Source organism: Lasiodiplodia theobromae (assembly GCF_012971845.1).
Source record: "Lasiodiplodia theobromae strain AM2As chromosome Unknown scaffold_12, whole genome shotgun sequence".
NCBI classification, from domain to species: Eukaryota; Fungi; Ascomycota; class Dothideomycetes; order Botryosphaeriales; family Botryosphaeriaceae; genus Lasiodiplodia; species Lasiodiplodia theobromae.
In genome coordinates this window covers 533,793-551,844 of record NW_023336322.1, presented here as the reverse complement: position 1 = coordinate 551,844, position 18,052 = coordinate 533,793, and the positions used below count along the sequence as shown (strand labels likewise).

The 18,052-nt window shown below is 52.6% G+C and overlaps 4 protein-coding genes across 4 annotated transcripts; 1 reads left to right on the top strand and 3 right to left on the bottom strand.

Annotated features, from left to right (window-relative positions):
* Positions 1-3,169: 3,169 nt before the first annotated feature.
* LTHEOB_4615 (uncharacterized protein) lies at positions 3,170-6,347 on the top strand (the record flags this gene model as incomplete). Its single annotated transcript, XM_035513669.1, has 8 exons — positions 3,170-3,256; positions 3,438-3,775; positions 4,094-4,621; positions 4,677-4,872; positions 4,943-4,992; positions 5,333-5,381; positions 5,431-5,971; positions 6,028-6,347. The coding sequence occupies 8 exons, from the start codon at positions 3,170-3,172 to the stop codon at positions 6,345-6,347; spliced, it is 2,109 nt and encodes a 702-aa protein (XP_035374664.1).
* A 708-nt stretch (positions 6,348-7,055) lies between these two features.
* On the bottom strand, positions 7,056-7,661 carry LTHEOB_4614 (Heterokaryon incompatibility protein; the record flags this gene model as incomplete). Its single annotated transcript, XM_035513668.1, has 1 exon — positions 7,056-7,661. One exon carries the CDS (start codon positions 7,659-7,661, stop codon positions 7,056-7,058), a length of 606 nt encoding a protein of 201 aa, XP_035374663.1.
* A 2,499-nt stretch (positions 7,662-10,160) lies between these two features.
* On the bottom strand, positions 10,161-10,843 carry LTHEOB_4613 (uncharacterized protein; the record flags this gene model as incomplete). Its single annotated transcript, XM_035513667.1, has 2 exons — positions 10,161-10,608; positions 10,782-10,843. The coding sequence occupies 2 exons, from the start codon at positions 10,841-10,843 to the stop codon at positions 10,161-10,163; spliced, it is 510 nt and encodes a 169-aa protein (XP_035374662.1).
* A 4,279-nt stretch (positions 10,844-15,122) lies between these two features.
* LTHEOB_4612 (Pantothenate transporter) lies at positions 15,123-17,674 on the bottom strand (the record flags this gene model as incomplete). The annotated part of the gene is made up of 5 exons (XM_035513666.1): positions 15,123-15,502; positions 15,595-15,641; positions 16,030-16,598; positions 16,739-17,467; positions 17,543-17,674. 5 exons carry the CDS (start codon positions 17,672-17,674, stop codon positions 15,123-15,125), a joined length of 1,857 nt encoding a protein of 618 aa, XP_035374661.1.
* Positions 17,675-18,052: the final 378 nt, after the last annotated feature.

The window sequence follows — 18,052 nt, the reverse complement described above, 5'->3', positions numbered from 1 at the left end:
GCGAGAGTCTCTGATATGCTCGACACGTACGCATTTGGTGGGTTGCTTTGGGCGAGGTGCTTGAGGAAGAGGCCAAGGCAGCTGGTGCTAAGGGTGGCGGCGTTGAGTTTGCTGAGGAGCGCGCGCTCAGCGAGCGGCTTGAGGTACGTGTCGATACCCAAAGGAAAGGAGCAGAAGGACGTTCCGGAGCGGCAGGATTGGTGGGAGAGGCAATCGTTGTGGCGGTGAGCCCGAACTCTTCTGCGACGGGCGCGTTGTTGCTGCTGCTGCTCACTGTTTGCGTCGCGGCTGGAGCGCTCTACACTCCGCCTGTCCTAGGCACTAGCTGTGTGCTCAAGAAGCGGCCTTGCAAGATTTTCGTCCTGTCAAGCACGTTAGCCCGTTAGCTGACGATGTAGCAAGTCGCGGCAGTGCGCACAACAGAACGTCGCAGCAGTCTTTGTCGCTGCGTTCGTGAACTTCCTTCTGTCGCTCTCCTGCGCCTGCCAGCGCGTTTTTGGGGCCAATCGATGTCGTCGCTTTGCAGTGCTTGCGGAAACATTGGTCATCCTGCGTTGTCGCGTTCTTACTTCCCAGTTGTTTGCTCAAGCGTTGTCACTGCAGACGCAGCGTACTATCGGCCCACAGGTCTGGCCTATGACGTCAGAACTTGTGGGAACCCGACGCGCACGACGCTCACTGTGCTCAGGTGAGTCCTTCAGAGGCCCTCCTGCACGCATGCAGCGCGCAGAATCTTGCTCATTATCGCAACGCGCAGTGCATAGACATGACGAAGTATGACTCGCAAGCGGCCTCTCTTTGCGCCTTGATGCAGCGCACGCATGATAGCAGGTCAGGACGGCAAGGAAGAACGCGCCGGGCGTTGGACACATGCAGTTGCAGGATGTGTCATAGCGAGTGAGCACATTACTACTGCTGCTCTCCTCAGTGTCCTTCACTTTTGCTCACTGTCGCCCTGGTAGAATTACACACTGTGTGATCCTCATCGGTTGCTGCCCAATGAGGCTTGAGCGACGCTCGCGACAACGAGGCACTCAAGTCCTTCGAACGATATATCCTAGAGTGGGATCCAAACTACCTAATTATAAGTCCGCTCTAGGGGGCCATAGACTAGCCCTCGGGCAGAGCTTGAGCCGTCCGTCTGTCCTCCGAATTGTCGTTCATGTCTGAACGCCCTGAGCTGGTCCACCCTTGTCTTTACGTAGGCCACTGCACCGCAGTCGTTGGAAATGACTGTATACATCTTGTCTAGATAGCTATGGTGGTCGCTATCCATTGTGCCCGCCAAGCATTCCTCATGCAAGGGGTGGCTCCATTCTCAGCCGCATTTCCCGCACTTGGCACGCTGGACCTACAAGTCCTCTTCATAAAACGCCGCAGGCTACTTGAAGGTTCCTGAAGGACCTAATTCCACTAGGACGTTCCGTTGAGGGCCTTGCTGATTGTAGCAAACTGCCTCTTCGAAGCCGGCCTTGTTCTTTGTTGCCCAGACCCCTAGCTACCATCGCATTATTTTGCCTCTACAACCCTAACCCTAGTGTGCTAACGAGTATATTCGCAATATCAAGATTTCTCCGGTGTAGGAGCCTGTTACTGCATGTTGACGAGGTCTTCCGCGGGTGGACGGATCGTGAGAAGGCTTGGGACCGTACCGGCACTCGTCGCGCGCAGCTGGCGCCGTCGCCGCTGGGACACTCCGAGGGTGTCATCGACAGGGGCTTGCGCGGGGCATGGGAGGTAAAATAATGGTGGTTCTGGTGCGCTACCTGGCGAGGAGACCTCCTATGAGCAAGTCAGCGGTTGAGGTCGCGGACGCGACATTCTCCCTTGGCATCCGCGATGCCGCGCCGCATCCTAGCAAGGATTGTAGCAGTCAGGAGGTGGATTGAGACTTCTCTGAGCATTGGAGGAGGTAGTGGCTGTTGGGCGCAGGCTGTTTTGGCGGAAAAAGCCAGGGCATAGTCGTGAATTCAAGAGTAGAGTCGCCTAGCGCCGCATCGCTGTGTCAGCACAGCTTCCCACTCCAGCGCAGATATACTGACCGTCAGGAGGATCTAGGAAGGCCTTGCGCAAGCCGAAGCGGTTTCCTTCGCATCCTCCACGATGTCGTGCCAGGGTGTGAGCTTGTCCATGTCGTCAGCACCAACCTCCCCCGGCGCGCGTACCGTCGGTGACGACATTAGTAGGGAACGGGGGTTCTGAAGAGGAGAGACTAGGACTCGAAATGGCCAGAGTACAATCGTTCCGAGGTGTTGAGCGACGCCGGGAGAGAGGGGCACTGGGAGGCAAACAGAAGCAGACACCAGAGCCCGCGGCCCGCTGCGACTGCCACAGCCCTAGCCATGCCGCCGCACCACACAATCTCGCAAGCACAGCATCCGCGTAGCATCCTTGACCTCCCTCTCAAAAGACCTCCTCCGCAGGCCCTGTGTCAAGCTTCCCCTGACCGCGAGCGGCGCAGTTGCTTTCAGCGCATCCTCCCACATGTCCGCCTTCCTGTCTTGAAGCAGCTGCGCGTGCCGGCCATTCCATGACCTTGATGGACCTTTGCGGTCATCTGTCAGGCTTCCAATGAGCTCATCGACCAATCAGGGGCCAGGCACATAAGCACAGCTGCGCGCTGGCACTGCAGGGTCCCGTCACGGGGGTGGATGCGTCAGTGACGGCCAGCTGCCTGAATCTGTGGCCCGAGCGTCTACCGCTTCTTCAAAAGCTCCTCCTCCTCCGACTCCAGACCTTCTTCCTCTTCCTCCAACAGACACCACGACCTCATGGCCGCAAAACACCATGAACAATAATCGACTGCCTTCGCCCCTGGCGAAAAAGGCTTTTTTCATTGTTCGACTGCCCTCGGGGCCTTGGCCTCGGGGCAAAAAGTGAGTCGCGCGCCTCCTCCCTCCTCACCTCCCATCGCCCTTCAGCAGCCCTTCAGCATTGTTGTCAAGTGATGAACTTCATCAAACTCTACCCCTCATGACGATTGCGCGCATTATTTGCAAGATCTTCCGCAAACACCCACCCTTCTGGCCTCTTACTCCTTGATTGCGACAAGACACTCCTGCTGACATCCACATTGCAAGCAGAGTCCGCCCTGCTGGATCTTCTGATCTGCTGGCCCGACCCCCCCGAATCGATCGCGGCTAGGGTCCTCCCCACTTCCCGAAACCGCATGAGTGGGGGTTGGGCCGGCGGATCAACCATGGAGGTCACGTTGACCAACACCGAGTCGCAGCCCAAGCAGGGGCCCCAGCCCCAGGTAAGCCATCCCCCTTGTACAGCACAAGCATTGCCGCCCAGTCCGCCGCGCTTTCGTACCCTCTTTCTACTCCTGGATGACACTGTGGCTGACTTGAAGCAGCACCTGGGCCCCTGGGGCTTAGCGGATGCCGTTCGTGCCGCCATCAATGCCTGGCGGGATGCCACATTGACACCATGAGATCGCATTCGCTTCGGCGCTTGCCGACGAATGCGAAACCATCGAACAAGGCCCGGTCAAGTTCCACTGTGAGGACGTCCTTGGTTTCTGCAAGATCGACAACGGCGATTGGTCTGCTGCCTACGCCTTCGATGCATACCATATCATATGCCTGTGTGACGTAGCTTTCGATTTACCGTCGCTCACCCAGACATGCCACGATCTCGATCTGAAGGGGGTCATGATCCACGAGCTCTCACACTTGTCCCGCGTATTCAACCCGGACACCCACGACTACGCAACCGGGTGGCCTAATGCAGCCAACTTGCCAGTGGACATGGCAACCGAGAACGCGGACACGTACCGACTCTACGCTTAAGGTATGTCTTCTCTATTGCCAAGTCCAGATGTTCTTTGACCACTAACGCCACCAGCCGTCTACCTCGGATGCCCCGTCGACGACGACACCCTCCAAATCTACAACTGCAAAGAATGAAAGCACGCAAAGGAGCTAAAAAGCCAAAAGTACGGCGTGCATTCGTTACTTCAAAGGGCACACGGACACCGTCACCTGCCTGGCACTGAACCCCTCCAACGACACTCCTCGGATCGGTCCATTTGCTAAACCGCCTTGAGCGGCATGACTGTGTGGCTATGGGCTCTGAACTCTCCCAATAGCCAGGGCTTGCTCAAACTGCACGGCCCCTACCTTGCGGCCTATGACCCCTGTTCCAGCGTCATTGCCATCGCATCACCCCCAACTCAGACCATCCTTTTGTACGACGTGCGCAATTTCGACAAGCCACCGTTTGCGATTTTCGACAAGTCCAGCGCCGCGAGCCAGCTCGATCCCGAGCTGGTAGCCCAGATAACGGAAGAAGTGAGGAAGCAAGTCTGTCTGGTGGTGTCGTTTTGGAAGATCAAGACCTCGACGATGAGGCCGCCTCCTCTCCCGCGCAATCCCACGACGGCTTTTCACAGCTTCGTGCGACGCTTCTTCATGCAGTCCGCACAGGAGCCCAGCAACAGAGCCGAATGGGAGGCGTTCTTCCTGTTCGAGGTCTACCGCGACTTTCTGCTCCGACCCAAGTCCTACAACAAGTACCACATGACGCCCGTGCAATGGGTCTACCTACGTCACTCGTTGAACATGCTTGGATCATCTGAGCTCTATGTCTTCGTCGACATCGCGTTCCAGATGTTCTCGTAAGTAGGAAACTTCTTGGCTCCGGAAGATCTACAGCTCTAACCAACCCGCCAGCTTCGACTACGACATCCCCGCTCGCACCATGGCGATCCAATGCCCGAGCAACTCGCAGCAGCGCTTCTCCTACTACCTCGTCCTTACTATCCACGAGCAGCTCTGTATGGCCCAGCACCGCCTGCCCGGCTACCGCGACCGCATCCAAGATTACGATGCAAGCGACGATTTCCCCCAGCGCCACGCCACGTGCGGCGTCGACTCTCTCTCCGGCACAAACTGTTCAATGCCAGTCGTTTGGAACCCACGCAGACGACTTCAGCAAGCTCATCGCAACCATGGGTGACGACCGCATCATCGCCAACGACCTTATCATGTCAGTCAGGACGCTTTGAGGAGCTCTACATGACCCAGTGCACGCCCAAGCTCTTGGAATCAGTGAAATCAATTGTTTCAGCTGGAGTCCAAGACTTTTGCAACCGAAACATCGCCACGCAGGCACCTCACTCCACCATCCAGACAGTGCCATCATGGATCCAGCCTGGGCATCTCATGTCACCAATGAGCTTTCTCAGATGCGCCAGGAGATGGCCGCTCTCCGCAACGAGGTCAATGCGCTCAAAAACGACGCGTCGACCGACCTTGGGTCTCGCACATGATCAAGAAGGCCGACCTTGAAGCCGTCATCGGGAACACAAAAGCTCAAATAACATTAGTGCGATCACTGATGTCTTCGACTGGGACTTTCCGGACCGCACCATCGAGGTGCTCACGCTGTGGCACGTCGGCGAGAAGTACCATTGTCAACTTCAAGCCCATCCCCGGCTTCCCCGCCACCGTCGATGACTTGGACCGTCTCACCGCCAATGCTGTCGACACAGTTTTTGATCACCTCGATAGCAAGCGCGATGGTCTGCTGTTTGAGAGGAAGGAGCGCCTCAAGTCCATCATTGGCTTGGTCAAGAACGCTCCAGGCGTGGCAGATGCTTCAAATTGGACCGTTCCTCTTCTGGGCCGCACCGAGAAGCTCGCCGAGTCCTCCCCGCTGTCTGTCTACCCGACCGCCGCCGACGCCCTGTCCCACAAGATCTCGCGCCAGATGGCCGTCTTCGGCGCGCTCGACGAGGAACGCCGCATGGTGCGCCGCCAGCGGGCCGGTGTCGACGGCACCTTGGACCGCGAGATGTTCGTGCGCAAGGCGCCGGCGCATGGCTGGATCGAGATCGTCCGCAGGGAGCGGATTGAGGGATACGACAAGAACCAGTTTTCCTCATCCCACCGGACGCAAGCTTCATCCTTGGAGACTGCACGCGTGGCAAGGACCTCGAAAATGCTGTTCAGTACATGCATGCAAAGTACGACCACCCGAAGCAATTCGACTTCATCGTCATGGACCGTGCAAGGCAGCTAGGTCTAAGTCTCGTGAAGGATTCTATGTGGAGTGGGCCTTGTGCGCGCGCCAACGAGCCGCGCTTCCTCCACCCGACCTTCACCGACGACCGCATCCTCACCTGCGCCTTCGGCCACGCCTACCACGCGGTCTGCCTGGAGATCGAGATCAACAGCCCTCGCAGCGACGACCGCGTCTTTCAGGACCGTTGCCCGCAGTGCCGCCGCCGCCTCTTCGCCGACACAGCGCGGATGTCTTGGGTAGAGAGATTGATGAATGCATCGTTGGGTGGAAAGGGATTGGGGACTCGATGGATACCAGTGGCGAGGGGTCTTATGTAGTTTCACGCAATGGAGATCTTCGGATAAATTGACTGCAAACTACTCGCGTGAGAAGGGTACGTCGATGCCATCGTGAACGACAGAGGGATTCTAGCTAGTATTCTTGATTGGGAAGTGCCAGGCATTTCAGACTCGTGGCCTACAATCTCCTGCAGTGAGGCGTCTTCCATTTGCAGTTCAATAGGAAGAATCCACCTTGGGTGGCCAGTTTGCTTTGATCCCACGCCGCTCACTCCAATCTTATTTCAGTAGATGGCGTGTCGAGAACCGTACAGATACGTCTTTGGCGGCGTACGTTGTGGAAACCGTGAGATCGCGTCGACGTACTGTACCACCAACAAGCCTCTTGGAAACCTAAGGTTGGATCAGCAGCAGCAAATTACCTACGGAGTGGTTCCATTTTGTGGACTCCATCAGACTGATTGAGACTTATCGGATGTATTTCCCATTACCGCGGAGTGCAATGCCATACGACACTACTAGATCTACTAACGAACAAGTCTCTAGCACCGAAGAGAGTAAACTATCTTGAGCTTAGGAATACTAGAGTGCAGACAGCGTACGTAATAGCATCAAGATAACTACAAGTACCACGTCTTATATTGCGTTTCCTCGAGTGTGATAGTGTACCATAATGAAAATTCATCAATGCGAATCCAATTTTGCCCAATAATCGGACTTTACATCTCCTCATTAACGCTTGATGGCTTAGACAAGCTTGAAAGTACCCGTTTCCCAATTTTGAAGAGGGTCTTTACCTTCCCTCTTGTCTAATAAGTTACGAAAAACTCCAACGCGGTACCATTCGTTCTCCTTCTCCGCTCGAACAATCAGAAGGCCATTCATGGTCTTATCCTCTGAGCCTTGTCCAACCAAAAGCATCACCAGGTCATTCAGCCAGCTGGCAGAAGCAGCTGTTAGTACGCGTCTCTTGGGGTATGCCTTGTCATCGCCTTCCTCTTGCTCTTCCTCCATAACATCTTCGAGGTCTTCGTTCACATACCAGTCGAGTTCACATTCCGCGGTAAAGTAACCGCTGTCTCCTGCTGTCCAGTACCGTCTCTTAAACCCCGAGCGGATCTTCTCATACAGAGTCGGACCAGGAAGAGACTGTGATCGCCCTCTGATTAGAATATGTGCAGATTGGACGCAGCCGAACCGATTTTTCCCTTCCACGACCGACTCCGCTTCAATGATGTCGCACGCAGCAGTCGCTGTTGATTCATCCCACTCTATATATTGCTGCTTCATGACCGGATTTATCCAGCTCCATGATGGTCCAATGTACTCCTGCCGAGACGAAACCTTGTCCATGTGGCTTTGGTGATCCAATTTCGCATCGGCTGACGCTATTGTCCAGCTCAGCCCTTTTGGTAGATCCGATCTCCATAACCCGCAGAGATACTCGTCCCCTATCTTATCCGAGAGGACTGTTGCGATCGCGGAAACAGCCGGCAGAATATCTTGCTGGAAGCTCAAAGACCTGCCCGAATATCCTGTGATATTCAAATACCAATAGTCATTCAGGACACATCCTATGTCCCCTTCCAGTCCAATCTCATTGATCCAGTCGCCTGTAATCTCGGTTCTTTCTGGTATTGATTCGCCATGGTCGCTTCTTGTCATGTTTTGGCATTCGAAACATATACCAGAATCGCCAAAGCAGAGTCGTCTGAAGGACATGAGAAACTCCTGGAATGTCCAGCCGCGGGAAAACCACTCGGAGCTCTGAAATGAACTGGAAAACAAGTCGCTAAGATCACCCGTGACGAATAGCTCAGGCAGGGTCTTCCGAACTGTGAATGCGCCTTGAATATTTGGATTGACAACGGAATTGAAGGGAACTTCAACATAGTCTCTTGATGCTCTCTGTCCCAGGAAGCCTTCAGAGCTCGAATTGCTCCTTAAGGGAATGATCGTTATGAATGCGTTGGCGTACGCATCTGCCATTCTCGAAGCCTCATTTTCCCAGTCTTCTTTATCACCCTGGATGATACAGAGGGCATCAATCCAGAGCCATTCTACGCCAATGGCGCGAGTCACAAGAACAGCGTCACGGCAGGTTGAGGGCATGTTTTCCAGTGGGATTTCTTTAAGATGGTCTTCCAGATTTGCTTCCACGGTCTTCAGGGTAGGCGAGGTTCCCCAGCAGTAACTAAGGATTGCGTATTTCGGGCGGTTCTTCATCAATTCTTCTTGCCTGCCTGTGATTACCAAGCGTGGATTGTCAAATTTGCTGCCAGTACCGTCGCCGACGTAAATGAGCCGTGTTGGAATTGAATCACTGAGCTGTTTGTGGCTGCAAAATGTCGTACATTCAGAAATGCAGCCATTGATCCATGATATCTTTTCCGATGTAAAAGCATCGTGGGCAGGAGGCATCTGTGAAATGCTTAACCATGTAGCAAGAGCCCCTGAAGACTAAGTTACTACAAAGTTACCGAGAATGGTCATACTAGAGCTCACCTTGAGGAGCGCAAATTTCGAATCTAATATCGTGTTGCAGACGCCTCTTCTGAAGTTCGAATTTCAACCTCAACTGAGAATTCCAGCTGCGCGGAGGGACTCCAGAGTCCTGATCTGCCTGAACCCAAGCGTATTCGACCAAAGGAATATTTAAGTCATCCCGTGGAATTGAGGGATAGTTATTTCGAAGATATCCCTGGATTGACCGCCTAAGGAATGAACAAAACTGGCATCCAGCATCGGCAGTTCTCTTCAAGCCAGGCATATCTGGCAGTATGTCTCGTCGGTTGTAATCTAGCTGTAGTATGCGCTCCTTGGTCCCTGCCGAAGACTCCCACTCGAGTATTTGATCGTCGGCGAAAGAAAGCACCGCCTCGTTCGTGTCGGACCTACCCACGTATCCGCCACAGATAGAGTCATCGAATTGCAGCACCTTGCAATGCTGGCAGAAGTTTGACATGGTGGGATGTTCTGCTTCTCTTGATGGATACGCTGATGCTGTCCACGGAGTCGACAGCCTATTCCAAGTGCTGTTGCTAGAGCCTCGTGAAATCCAGTGGCAAGTCGCAATGTTGCTTTGATTGAGAGGATCAGAGATGTCAAATGTTCCGCGATGCTCACCACAACGCTTGTCGAAAAGTAGTTGTTGGTTTGCGGGATCTGGGCTTGACGATCGGTTTGTTCGAGGGAGGGTATGGCGGTCGAAGTCTGGACGAGGCTGAAGTGTAGCTGAGATGACGTGGCGTGGAGACATAACAACAAGGCTAAGAAGCGCAGTGCATGCTCATTGGTTGTATCACCTCTGTCAGGTGCCTTGCTCGAACGGACAATTCTCAAGAACGGTAGAACTTTACCATCATAATTTTCAAGCTGGTCAATCCGCCATGATATTGCCGTTCTACAGCAATCGAAAACCTATCCATTCCTCGCGACTGATATCACGCCAAAGGCATCTTTGCCTCACGTGATCCTCCGCCATTCAACAAGACGCTCCTTCCTTTTTTGCGCTCAATTTCATCGTAAAAATCATGATACTGTCTCATCTGGAATTACGCCTCTCTTGAAAATATCTATGGTGATCTAGATCGGATACTTTAGCTTAATTTGCGCATTTGTTTTGAAGGTGCTAATCACCGCAGGTTGTTCCTCCTCTAACAAAAAAAGAGAGCTCAGCCAGTACCTGATAGCGCCGGCTAGGTCTGAGAAAAGGCTTTTCACGTAGGTTATGCTGAGCCTGATTCATTATCATCTGGGTAATAATTCAAATTAACTCTGGTATCTATGATTAACGCGTATGTCTTGCGACCATCTCTCTATCTATATCCGCCATGCGATGCTGTGAACCCTTCAAACCTTCTCCCACCACAAGCTCATCTTGGTCCCCTTCCCAAGATCTGAATGCAACTGCAACAACATCCCCTCCCCACCCGACCTATTCCCCCCACAGAACACCAGCTCAAAATCCCTCGGCTGGTACGTCCCCATGAAGCTCGGCAACGTCGCCACATCCAACGGCCCGTGCACGACCTGGCCCTCGACGCCGCGCTCCGTCGCGACGACGGGCACGGAGGCGTTGAGGCGGTACGGCCCCGTGTACGCGATCGAGTGCTCGCCGACGCGCGCCCAGTCGGCGTCGGCGCGCGGCGCGCGGTCCTGCCACGTGAGGTTCTTGGGGCGGTCTTGCGGCGTGGTGGAGGCGAGCACCGCGGCCATGTAGCCGTCCGGGTGGTAGTGCACGAGGCCGGTCGGGTGGGGGCCGAGGCCGGGGTCGAGGTTGGGAACGCCGTTTTGGGTGCTAAGAGCGAGCGGGGGGTGGTCAGCTGAAGTTCGTATTTTACCCACAAAAAAATATTAAAAAAGATCGGCGTTTGCTGGATGGGGAAGGAGAAGGACTGGATTGGGGAAGGCTGGACGGGAGTTGCGCAGGTGGCGTGGTGCCTGGTAGGGCTGATTGGGGGTGGAACGAACCTTGAGATGTTTAACAGTGACCATGTCCCCACGAGCAGCGAAAGAGCGTTTTCGGGACGCATTTTGGATACTTTGGTTGATGATGGTAGGGAAGCTGAGTTTATGAATGGTTTTGTGCTTGTCTGGTCTGCTCTGGCAAGATGATGCTGTTGGAATTGCTCGGAATTCACTTCCATTTATAAGGACGCTGGAGCGAAGGTTTCAGCCGCACATCGCCTGCGTGTGATTCTTAGCAACACTGCCTCCATGGTTCCTAACAACACCGCCTCCACGAGGCCGCCCATTGTCTGACATGATGTGGTAGACTTTATGGTCAGCTACGTTTAGCGAAGTCAGAAATCCTTATGAGAATCCGACGACTCTGGGCCGTAGAAGCAGTTATTCAAACGCAAATATACTGTATTAGAGACCAAAAAAAGAACTACATTTCGTCTTTAGCTTTCACTGTATGTATTTGGTTGCGGACTATGAGCCCATGCTATGATGTACTAGACTATAACAAATGGTATGTTCGTGAAGCGGCTCAGCTCGTCAGATGAAGCGAGCCTCATGGGAATATTCCATCAGGATTCGACATTACCATGGGACCATTCCGTCGGCAATCCAACAATGAACAACTTCCAGAAGTAAACAGGAGTGTGAGTGAGACACTTCCTGAATATTCAAGAATATCAACTTCCTACAGTTTCGCCCTCTCATCAAACAAGGGCATCAATCCTGCAACTCCAAGGTGAAGGTGGCGTACAGCACAGCCCCCATAGCTGGAATAGCAATTAGCACAGCTTTCTTTTTGAACCATCCTTCACAGCCGCATTCACGTTCTTTACTGGGTAGAATTATGTAAAAAGAAAACTTGTGGTGTGGCAATTCAGGACCACGTGGTTATGCAATGCTGGGCATCTGACGTGCAAAGAGCGGAGGGCTTTTCAGGATCCTCCAGCCATACGGACTTCTCCGAACACATAGCCGCGTTGTTCATCTGTTCAATTCTGCATTGCGTCTTGGTCAATTAAGCTCCCTTCTTACTAGCCTAAAATAACAGTGGGCGGAGAAGTGAAGAACAGCCAAGACGCCTGATGCAACGAGTAAATGGCCCCATAAGCACTTGAGCCTCGTCTAACAACGCAGTATAACAAAGCCATGAACGTTCATAAGATAAGCTTATGAGAGAAGGAGATGTGAAATATTCCTTTACGTGAAAAGTACGCCCGAACGTCACCACCCCATCCCTGACTCGGAGTTTTTGTTACGATTTGTAGTACCTCAGCTTTTGGGAAGATTCCCGTCTGTAAGGCTTTTGTTACAAATAGTGTAACCCACTCTGCTGCGGTTGTATTTTGTTCAAGACAATAAAAACGTCCCTCAAAACCTCCAGTGTGTGCGGGCACGGCTTCTTCTGTAATGCTACCTCCCAAAGATCGAAATGGGTTTCACCCAATGGGTGAAAGCGCCAGTCAGAGATGGAACCCCTGAAACACTGGTCGTGATAATGTTGAGTGTCCCAGAGCGGTTGATTCGAACTCAGTATTCTTGTGCTTAGATGATCAAGGGCTCTATCCGACACGTCCCATAACGTGCCATTTGCCACTTGAGAGGAATCATCCAGTCCAAAGATATCAGTCAAGATCACTCTAAACTCAGGTTCTGCCTTCAGCTTAACCTTCTTGAAATGGACCTTGCTTTGGCCCCCTTTTTGCTTCATTGCGTTCAACAGTCTTTGGCCGAGGGCATCGCTCTGGAAATAACTTGCAACGATAGGTAGAGGCTCCGATTCAAAGTCAAACTTAACTTCGAATTCTTCCGTGCTTCTGCTCTTCCATTGAGGATAGAACTTGATGCTGTGTGTCAGATTTTGTACCAACTGCCGCGGATTCGCATTGTGGTCAATGAACCCCTGGATCAAGTCCACCCACAACATAACCGTGTCCATGTTATGCAACACTTGCCCCGTGCCCAATCTCTTATAGTAGAATCCAGCTGTTAACATTCTCAAAAGATGGGACCATGCTGTCTCTCCAGCCACGAATCGTTCATGAATACGTCGGGGGCCGCTCAAAGTATCATTGCTCTCCAATGTTCGGAAAATCCCTACCATTCCGGTGTTGGGGCAGCCGCCTGATTTCAGTATTTCCGATATCAGTGAGACTCGAGCTCGGAAATCTTTGATGGCGAACTTATCGTCTTCTATACAGGTAGATGGGGCTAGAACTTTTTCGTTCCCCCAGTGAAACCTTGGGCCTTCAAAGCGGCCATCCCTTGGATAGGTGAGCCCGTTCAATGTACAGTTCAGAGCAGCTGTACATTTTTCAGGGGATAACTGTGGAAGCTTCACTAATGTAGTCTGCACCAGGCCAGAGTATGCACAGAGGTCGGCAAGGGATGTCATGTTTCCATTGCGGATATCTCCAGAGACTGCGAAAGACCTACTTGGAGATAATAGTACACACCAGTGGACTTCTGGTGCAAAGTTTTCCTCTTCGGCAATGAGGTGTAGCAAGGCTCGGCCATGGATGTCCAATTTCTCCAACATAGCTCGTTGTGCAGTACATCGCTCCAGCTCCACACATCGGATCGATAGCAGGACTATATGAAGGTATTCTGCAGCATGACTAAGATTGTCCGCTCCCGATGGACGGTACGTTCTTTGACCTTGCGATATTTGAATGTTGATTTCAAGCATGCGAATGCATGCGTCTGCTCTGGCTACCAATGGATCCCATGGGAATGATGGTTCTATGGTGGATATATCAAGGACTTCGGGGTATTTGTGGAAGAAATCAAAGACTGTTTTGTGGAGAAACTCCACACGTAAGTTGTCAGCTTCTTCCAAAGAATCAAGCTGATGCTTTAGGGGGTTGGTTGAGCCGTCCTCAAATTGAAAGTGCAAAAGACCTCCACACCTCTGCTGTAGATGGAGAAAAGTGCGGTTGCATTCTCTCAGAACGGAGTTGAAGTTGATGACTTTGTTCAAACTTGTTTTCTGTGGCTTCTTTTTTCCTCCAAAATCAACGCAGGACATAAATAGGACAGAAGGTTGTATTTCTTCGTTCGAATATTTCAACAGCAAAAGCGTGAAAATTTGCATCGCTTGAGTTCTGTATCTCGCTTCAAGGCGAGCTATGATTGTTCCATAAAGTTCTTTGAGCTTGGCTGGTAACTCGTTGATTCGTGATTGCAGCTCGTCATGATCATCGCCATTTTCGATCCCATCGAGAATAGATGCAGTTGCCAGGCTGACCCACAGGAAGACCCCTTCAGCTTTGCTAACGAGTAAATTGGTAATTTTGGATGTCTCGTCTTCTGATAATTGCACTGGAGAGGATACCGCATTGAGTTTCCCAGAGACAAAGCGACGAATGTCAATCTCCGTAAGTTCTTGGAGGCGAACATGGGGATATGGGCTCAATCGCCTGTGAAATACTGCCCATGGACGGCTACTGATGACGCATTTGAGGTTTTGGTTCGAAGTGATGGCGCACAGCAAGTCCACTAACTCAGTCGGGTTTTCCATGGACTCGTCCATTCCATCAACAAAGAGGCAAAACTTTAACGGGAGAGGAATGTTTTGCGATGCGATTGCAGAAAGGGCATCAATCAAGCGGCTTTCTGTCCACTCCTGGCGCCCGACATGGTGTTCGGTGCCAAAGAAACCTATCAAGGCAGGACATGCTGACAGGAGTTGGTAAAGTATGGATCGAAGAAGACCGATCCGTGAGCGTTGAAGTTCATTGCCTTGCGACCAAAAGAAGTGAGTGGCGATTACAGCCTTGAAAGAGCCAGACCATGTGCTCAGTGCTGTTCGCACGTTTGCTTGATCGCCGACGAATTTCATAAATGTCGATTTGCCCGATCCAGCTTTTCCAGAAATCCAGTAGAGACCATCCCCTTCTCGAAGCCACTTCAGTAGATTCGGGGTTGCTGCACTCGGATGATACTCCTGTTTCTGTTCTTCCGGGGACTTCAAGGCCCATTTGTACGTGTCTGGGTAAGTGGACGGTATCTAATCGCGGCGCGAAAACATCGTCGGAAAGAGCAAGCTGGAAAGGAGCAGTTTGACTTGCGGGTGATTGTGGTCGAGCTTTCTAAAAGAAGTTCCAGCTGGAGGTTGCTGATTGCTGTCGCTATGTCCGCGCTTTGATTTTCCAAGATTGTCATCTTTTGGTTCTGGTTGTCCAGGATCTGGCTCAATTCTGTCTTCCCATCTTCCATCTTGAGGGCCAGGTTCTGAACTTCATAGCTCAGATTATCAAAGTGTTGATCCGTTCGAAGTGCTGTCAAGTTGATATTCTTTCTGCAAATAGATGTTACTCGATGTATTGAAGACTTTGAGGGAGCAAGAATTTACCTCATTCCAACCAGCAACTGGGTCTCGAGAACTCTTTGGCAGAACGCGAGTTCCTCATCCAGTTTCTTGATGCCAGGTCCCTTGAAAGGAGCCCTCATCGCCAGCTTCAACCTGTTAGTATCTTTCGTGGGCCCCAATTCTTTCAAGAGGTTGTCTGCTGCGGTCTTGCATGTTTGTGCGATTTGGAGAAGAGACTGATCTTCAGCGGTGATTGGTTGGGACTGCAGCGACAGCTGCTTTTGAAGCGAGCCAGTGGCATTCTGGAAGTTCGTAGCCGCATCTCTCTGGGTCTGGTAGATTTCACCACCCTTGAGTACGTCAATGACTTGGCGACCCCAGACAACGACCTGAATGATGTTCACAGCCAAAGAGAGAGCTGTGATTCCATCCATTTGCTCGGTGTTAGTGCATGACCCGAAGGTCGCTGGAGCTTAGAGGGTTCGTGACAGGAGGATTACCGCCACTTACCGCGGTAAGCCTTGAAATCATATATGAGCTCGCTCTTGCACAGCCCTCTAGTCGGAATCTTATCTGCTTCGTGTTAGTTTCTTATTGGTGGCTGGCTTGGGTGACACGACGCGAAAGAGAATCATGCACGGCTGACTTTTGCAGTCGCTTTGTCCCAGGCATCTGGTGATTGGATAATCCCGCCAGGCCTTGCATATGTTTCACCACACCTCGTCCCACTCTACCGCGCTTGATGAGCCATTCACTAGCCCATGCACCAAAAAAGCGCGCAAGAGGATATTTCCGCCGATATCGACATCTACCATGTAAAAAAAAAAAATGTAGCTGGGCGGAAGCAAAAAAGCTTTGGGAGGAGCCAAGCAATCTATCTTGTGGTAGCGGTTAATGGCGACGCCCTCTTCGTGGCCGGTATACTAGTAGTACTAGTAATTGTACCGGAAGCCCAAATCTTTCTTATCCGTCACATCCTGGCCCCCCGGCACCCCCATCGCCTCCAACCCCAGCCTATCCCTCCGCCTATTCTCCGCCCAACACAGCCACCAATACGCGCACACAGCCACCACCAGCAAACACCACGTGACAATCCCCGTCACCACGCCCTCAAAGTACCGCGGCCCGACCGTCCACAGCTGCGGGGCGCCAATCAATGCAGCGCAATAACCGATGAAAAACAGCGAGTTGACGACGGCGCGCTTGGTGTTGCCCTTGACGTTGCTGGCGCTGAGCGACAGCAGCACGGACATGATGGCGCTGATGCACGACGCCAGCCAGCTCGCGACGATCAGGCCCCAGCCGTCGGCGATGGAGAGTTTGAGCAGCAGGATGTTGCCGACGAAGGGCGGTATGATGAGGGCTAGGATGACGATGCAGCGATGCGTCGGGAGCAGGCGGCAGCCCAGGATGCCGAGCCAGATCATGAGGATTTGGACGGCGCCGGAAGGCGCGGTGTAGAGCATTGTTTCGAATTTGGTGTAGCCGATGGATTTGATGACGAGGGAGGCGAACTGTGAAGGTGAAGTGTCAGTCATCACCGGCCCGCAGTTATTGCCTTTCCACAAGGCCACTACTTTCAGAAGGTAGAAAAGGGATTTTGTATGTTCCGTTTGTTCAACCAACCGCTCGAAATGCGAAGGAAGTATCTTACCGTCAGCACCGGACTCTGCATGCATACAAGCACGCCAAACGCAAAGGAGAACCAGGCTCTCGGGTCTGTGAGCGCCTCTTTCAGCTGCTCGACCGAAAAGCTCGTCTGATCACCACCCTCGTGATCGAGGGCCAACCGCGCCTTCAAGCACTCCCTTTCGCGCTCCGTCAAGAACCAGGCCTTGTCAGGCCCGCTCGGCATGAGCACGTAGAAGCAGACGCCAAGGAACGTCGTGAACGCGCCGCACACAAGGAACAGCACGCGCCAAGGCGCCAAGTTCAGTGCGCCATTCCTGCCAATGCCGTACATGAGGAAGCAGCCGAGCACCTGGGCCAGGCCATTCATGGTGATCCAGCACCCGATGCGGGTGGCGTGCTCGCGCTTGCGGTACCAGATGGACGACAGCGTCACAAAGGCAGGCGACACGGCGCCTTCCGCGAAGCCGAGCAGGAAGCGCACTGCAGCGAAGCTGGGGTAGTCCTGCGCTGCGGCTAGGCACATGCAGATGCCGCCCCAGACGATGATGGTGGCGCCGACGAATTTGACCAGGGGCAGTCGCGACATCAGGTAGATGAACGGATACTCGGCTACGAGTTGGCCGACGTAGAAGATGGAGGTGCACCATGAGTATTGCGAGCCGGTGAGGTTGAGGTCTGTGATTAAACCAAATACAGAAGCGTACGAGATGGTTTGTTTGTCGAGATATTGTGCGAGGAAGACAAAACATAGCTGTTTGAGCGGTCAGCATGGGGTCAATGAAGCTGATAAGTCACTACCGCGAATCCAGAAGAAGGAAACACTCACTAGAGGCAGCACGACACAATCAATCTTCCTCACTATTCTCCTCTCTTCTTCCTCAGTAAACGTTAGCGACTCGCCCTCCACAATCACATCATCTCCCTGTGACTCCGCAACGTCTGCCTTCTTTTCCATCATTTTTCCGATCCGTGTCTCTGTCTACCGCAATATGACCTGGAGTAATGGGACCATCAAAAGTCAAGTCGCGCGCGATTACCGGCTACTTTGATATACCACTCTGCTCCCACTCTCCACCTAACCCAGGTCGTACACCCACCCCCGCTATCGCGTCGGCTATGTCCCGCACTTCCGATCAGCGACCCCACATCCCATTCGCCAACGCTTCCGATAGCACATGCATATGTATCAACACGGAACAAAAGTTCATTGGCTCAGAAATGAGATGCGATACAACAAGCGGTTTGCCACGGGCCAATGTGGCTTGACGGATACATATACTTGCTTCGGCCGTACGTCATGCGTATACCTCCACTCTTGCGCAAGTAGCTGCAGATA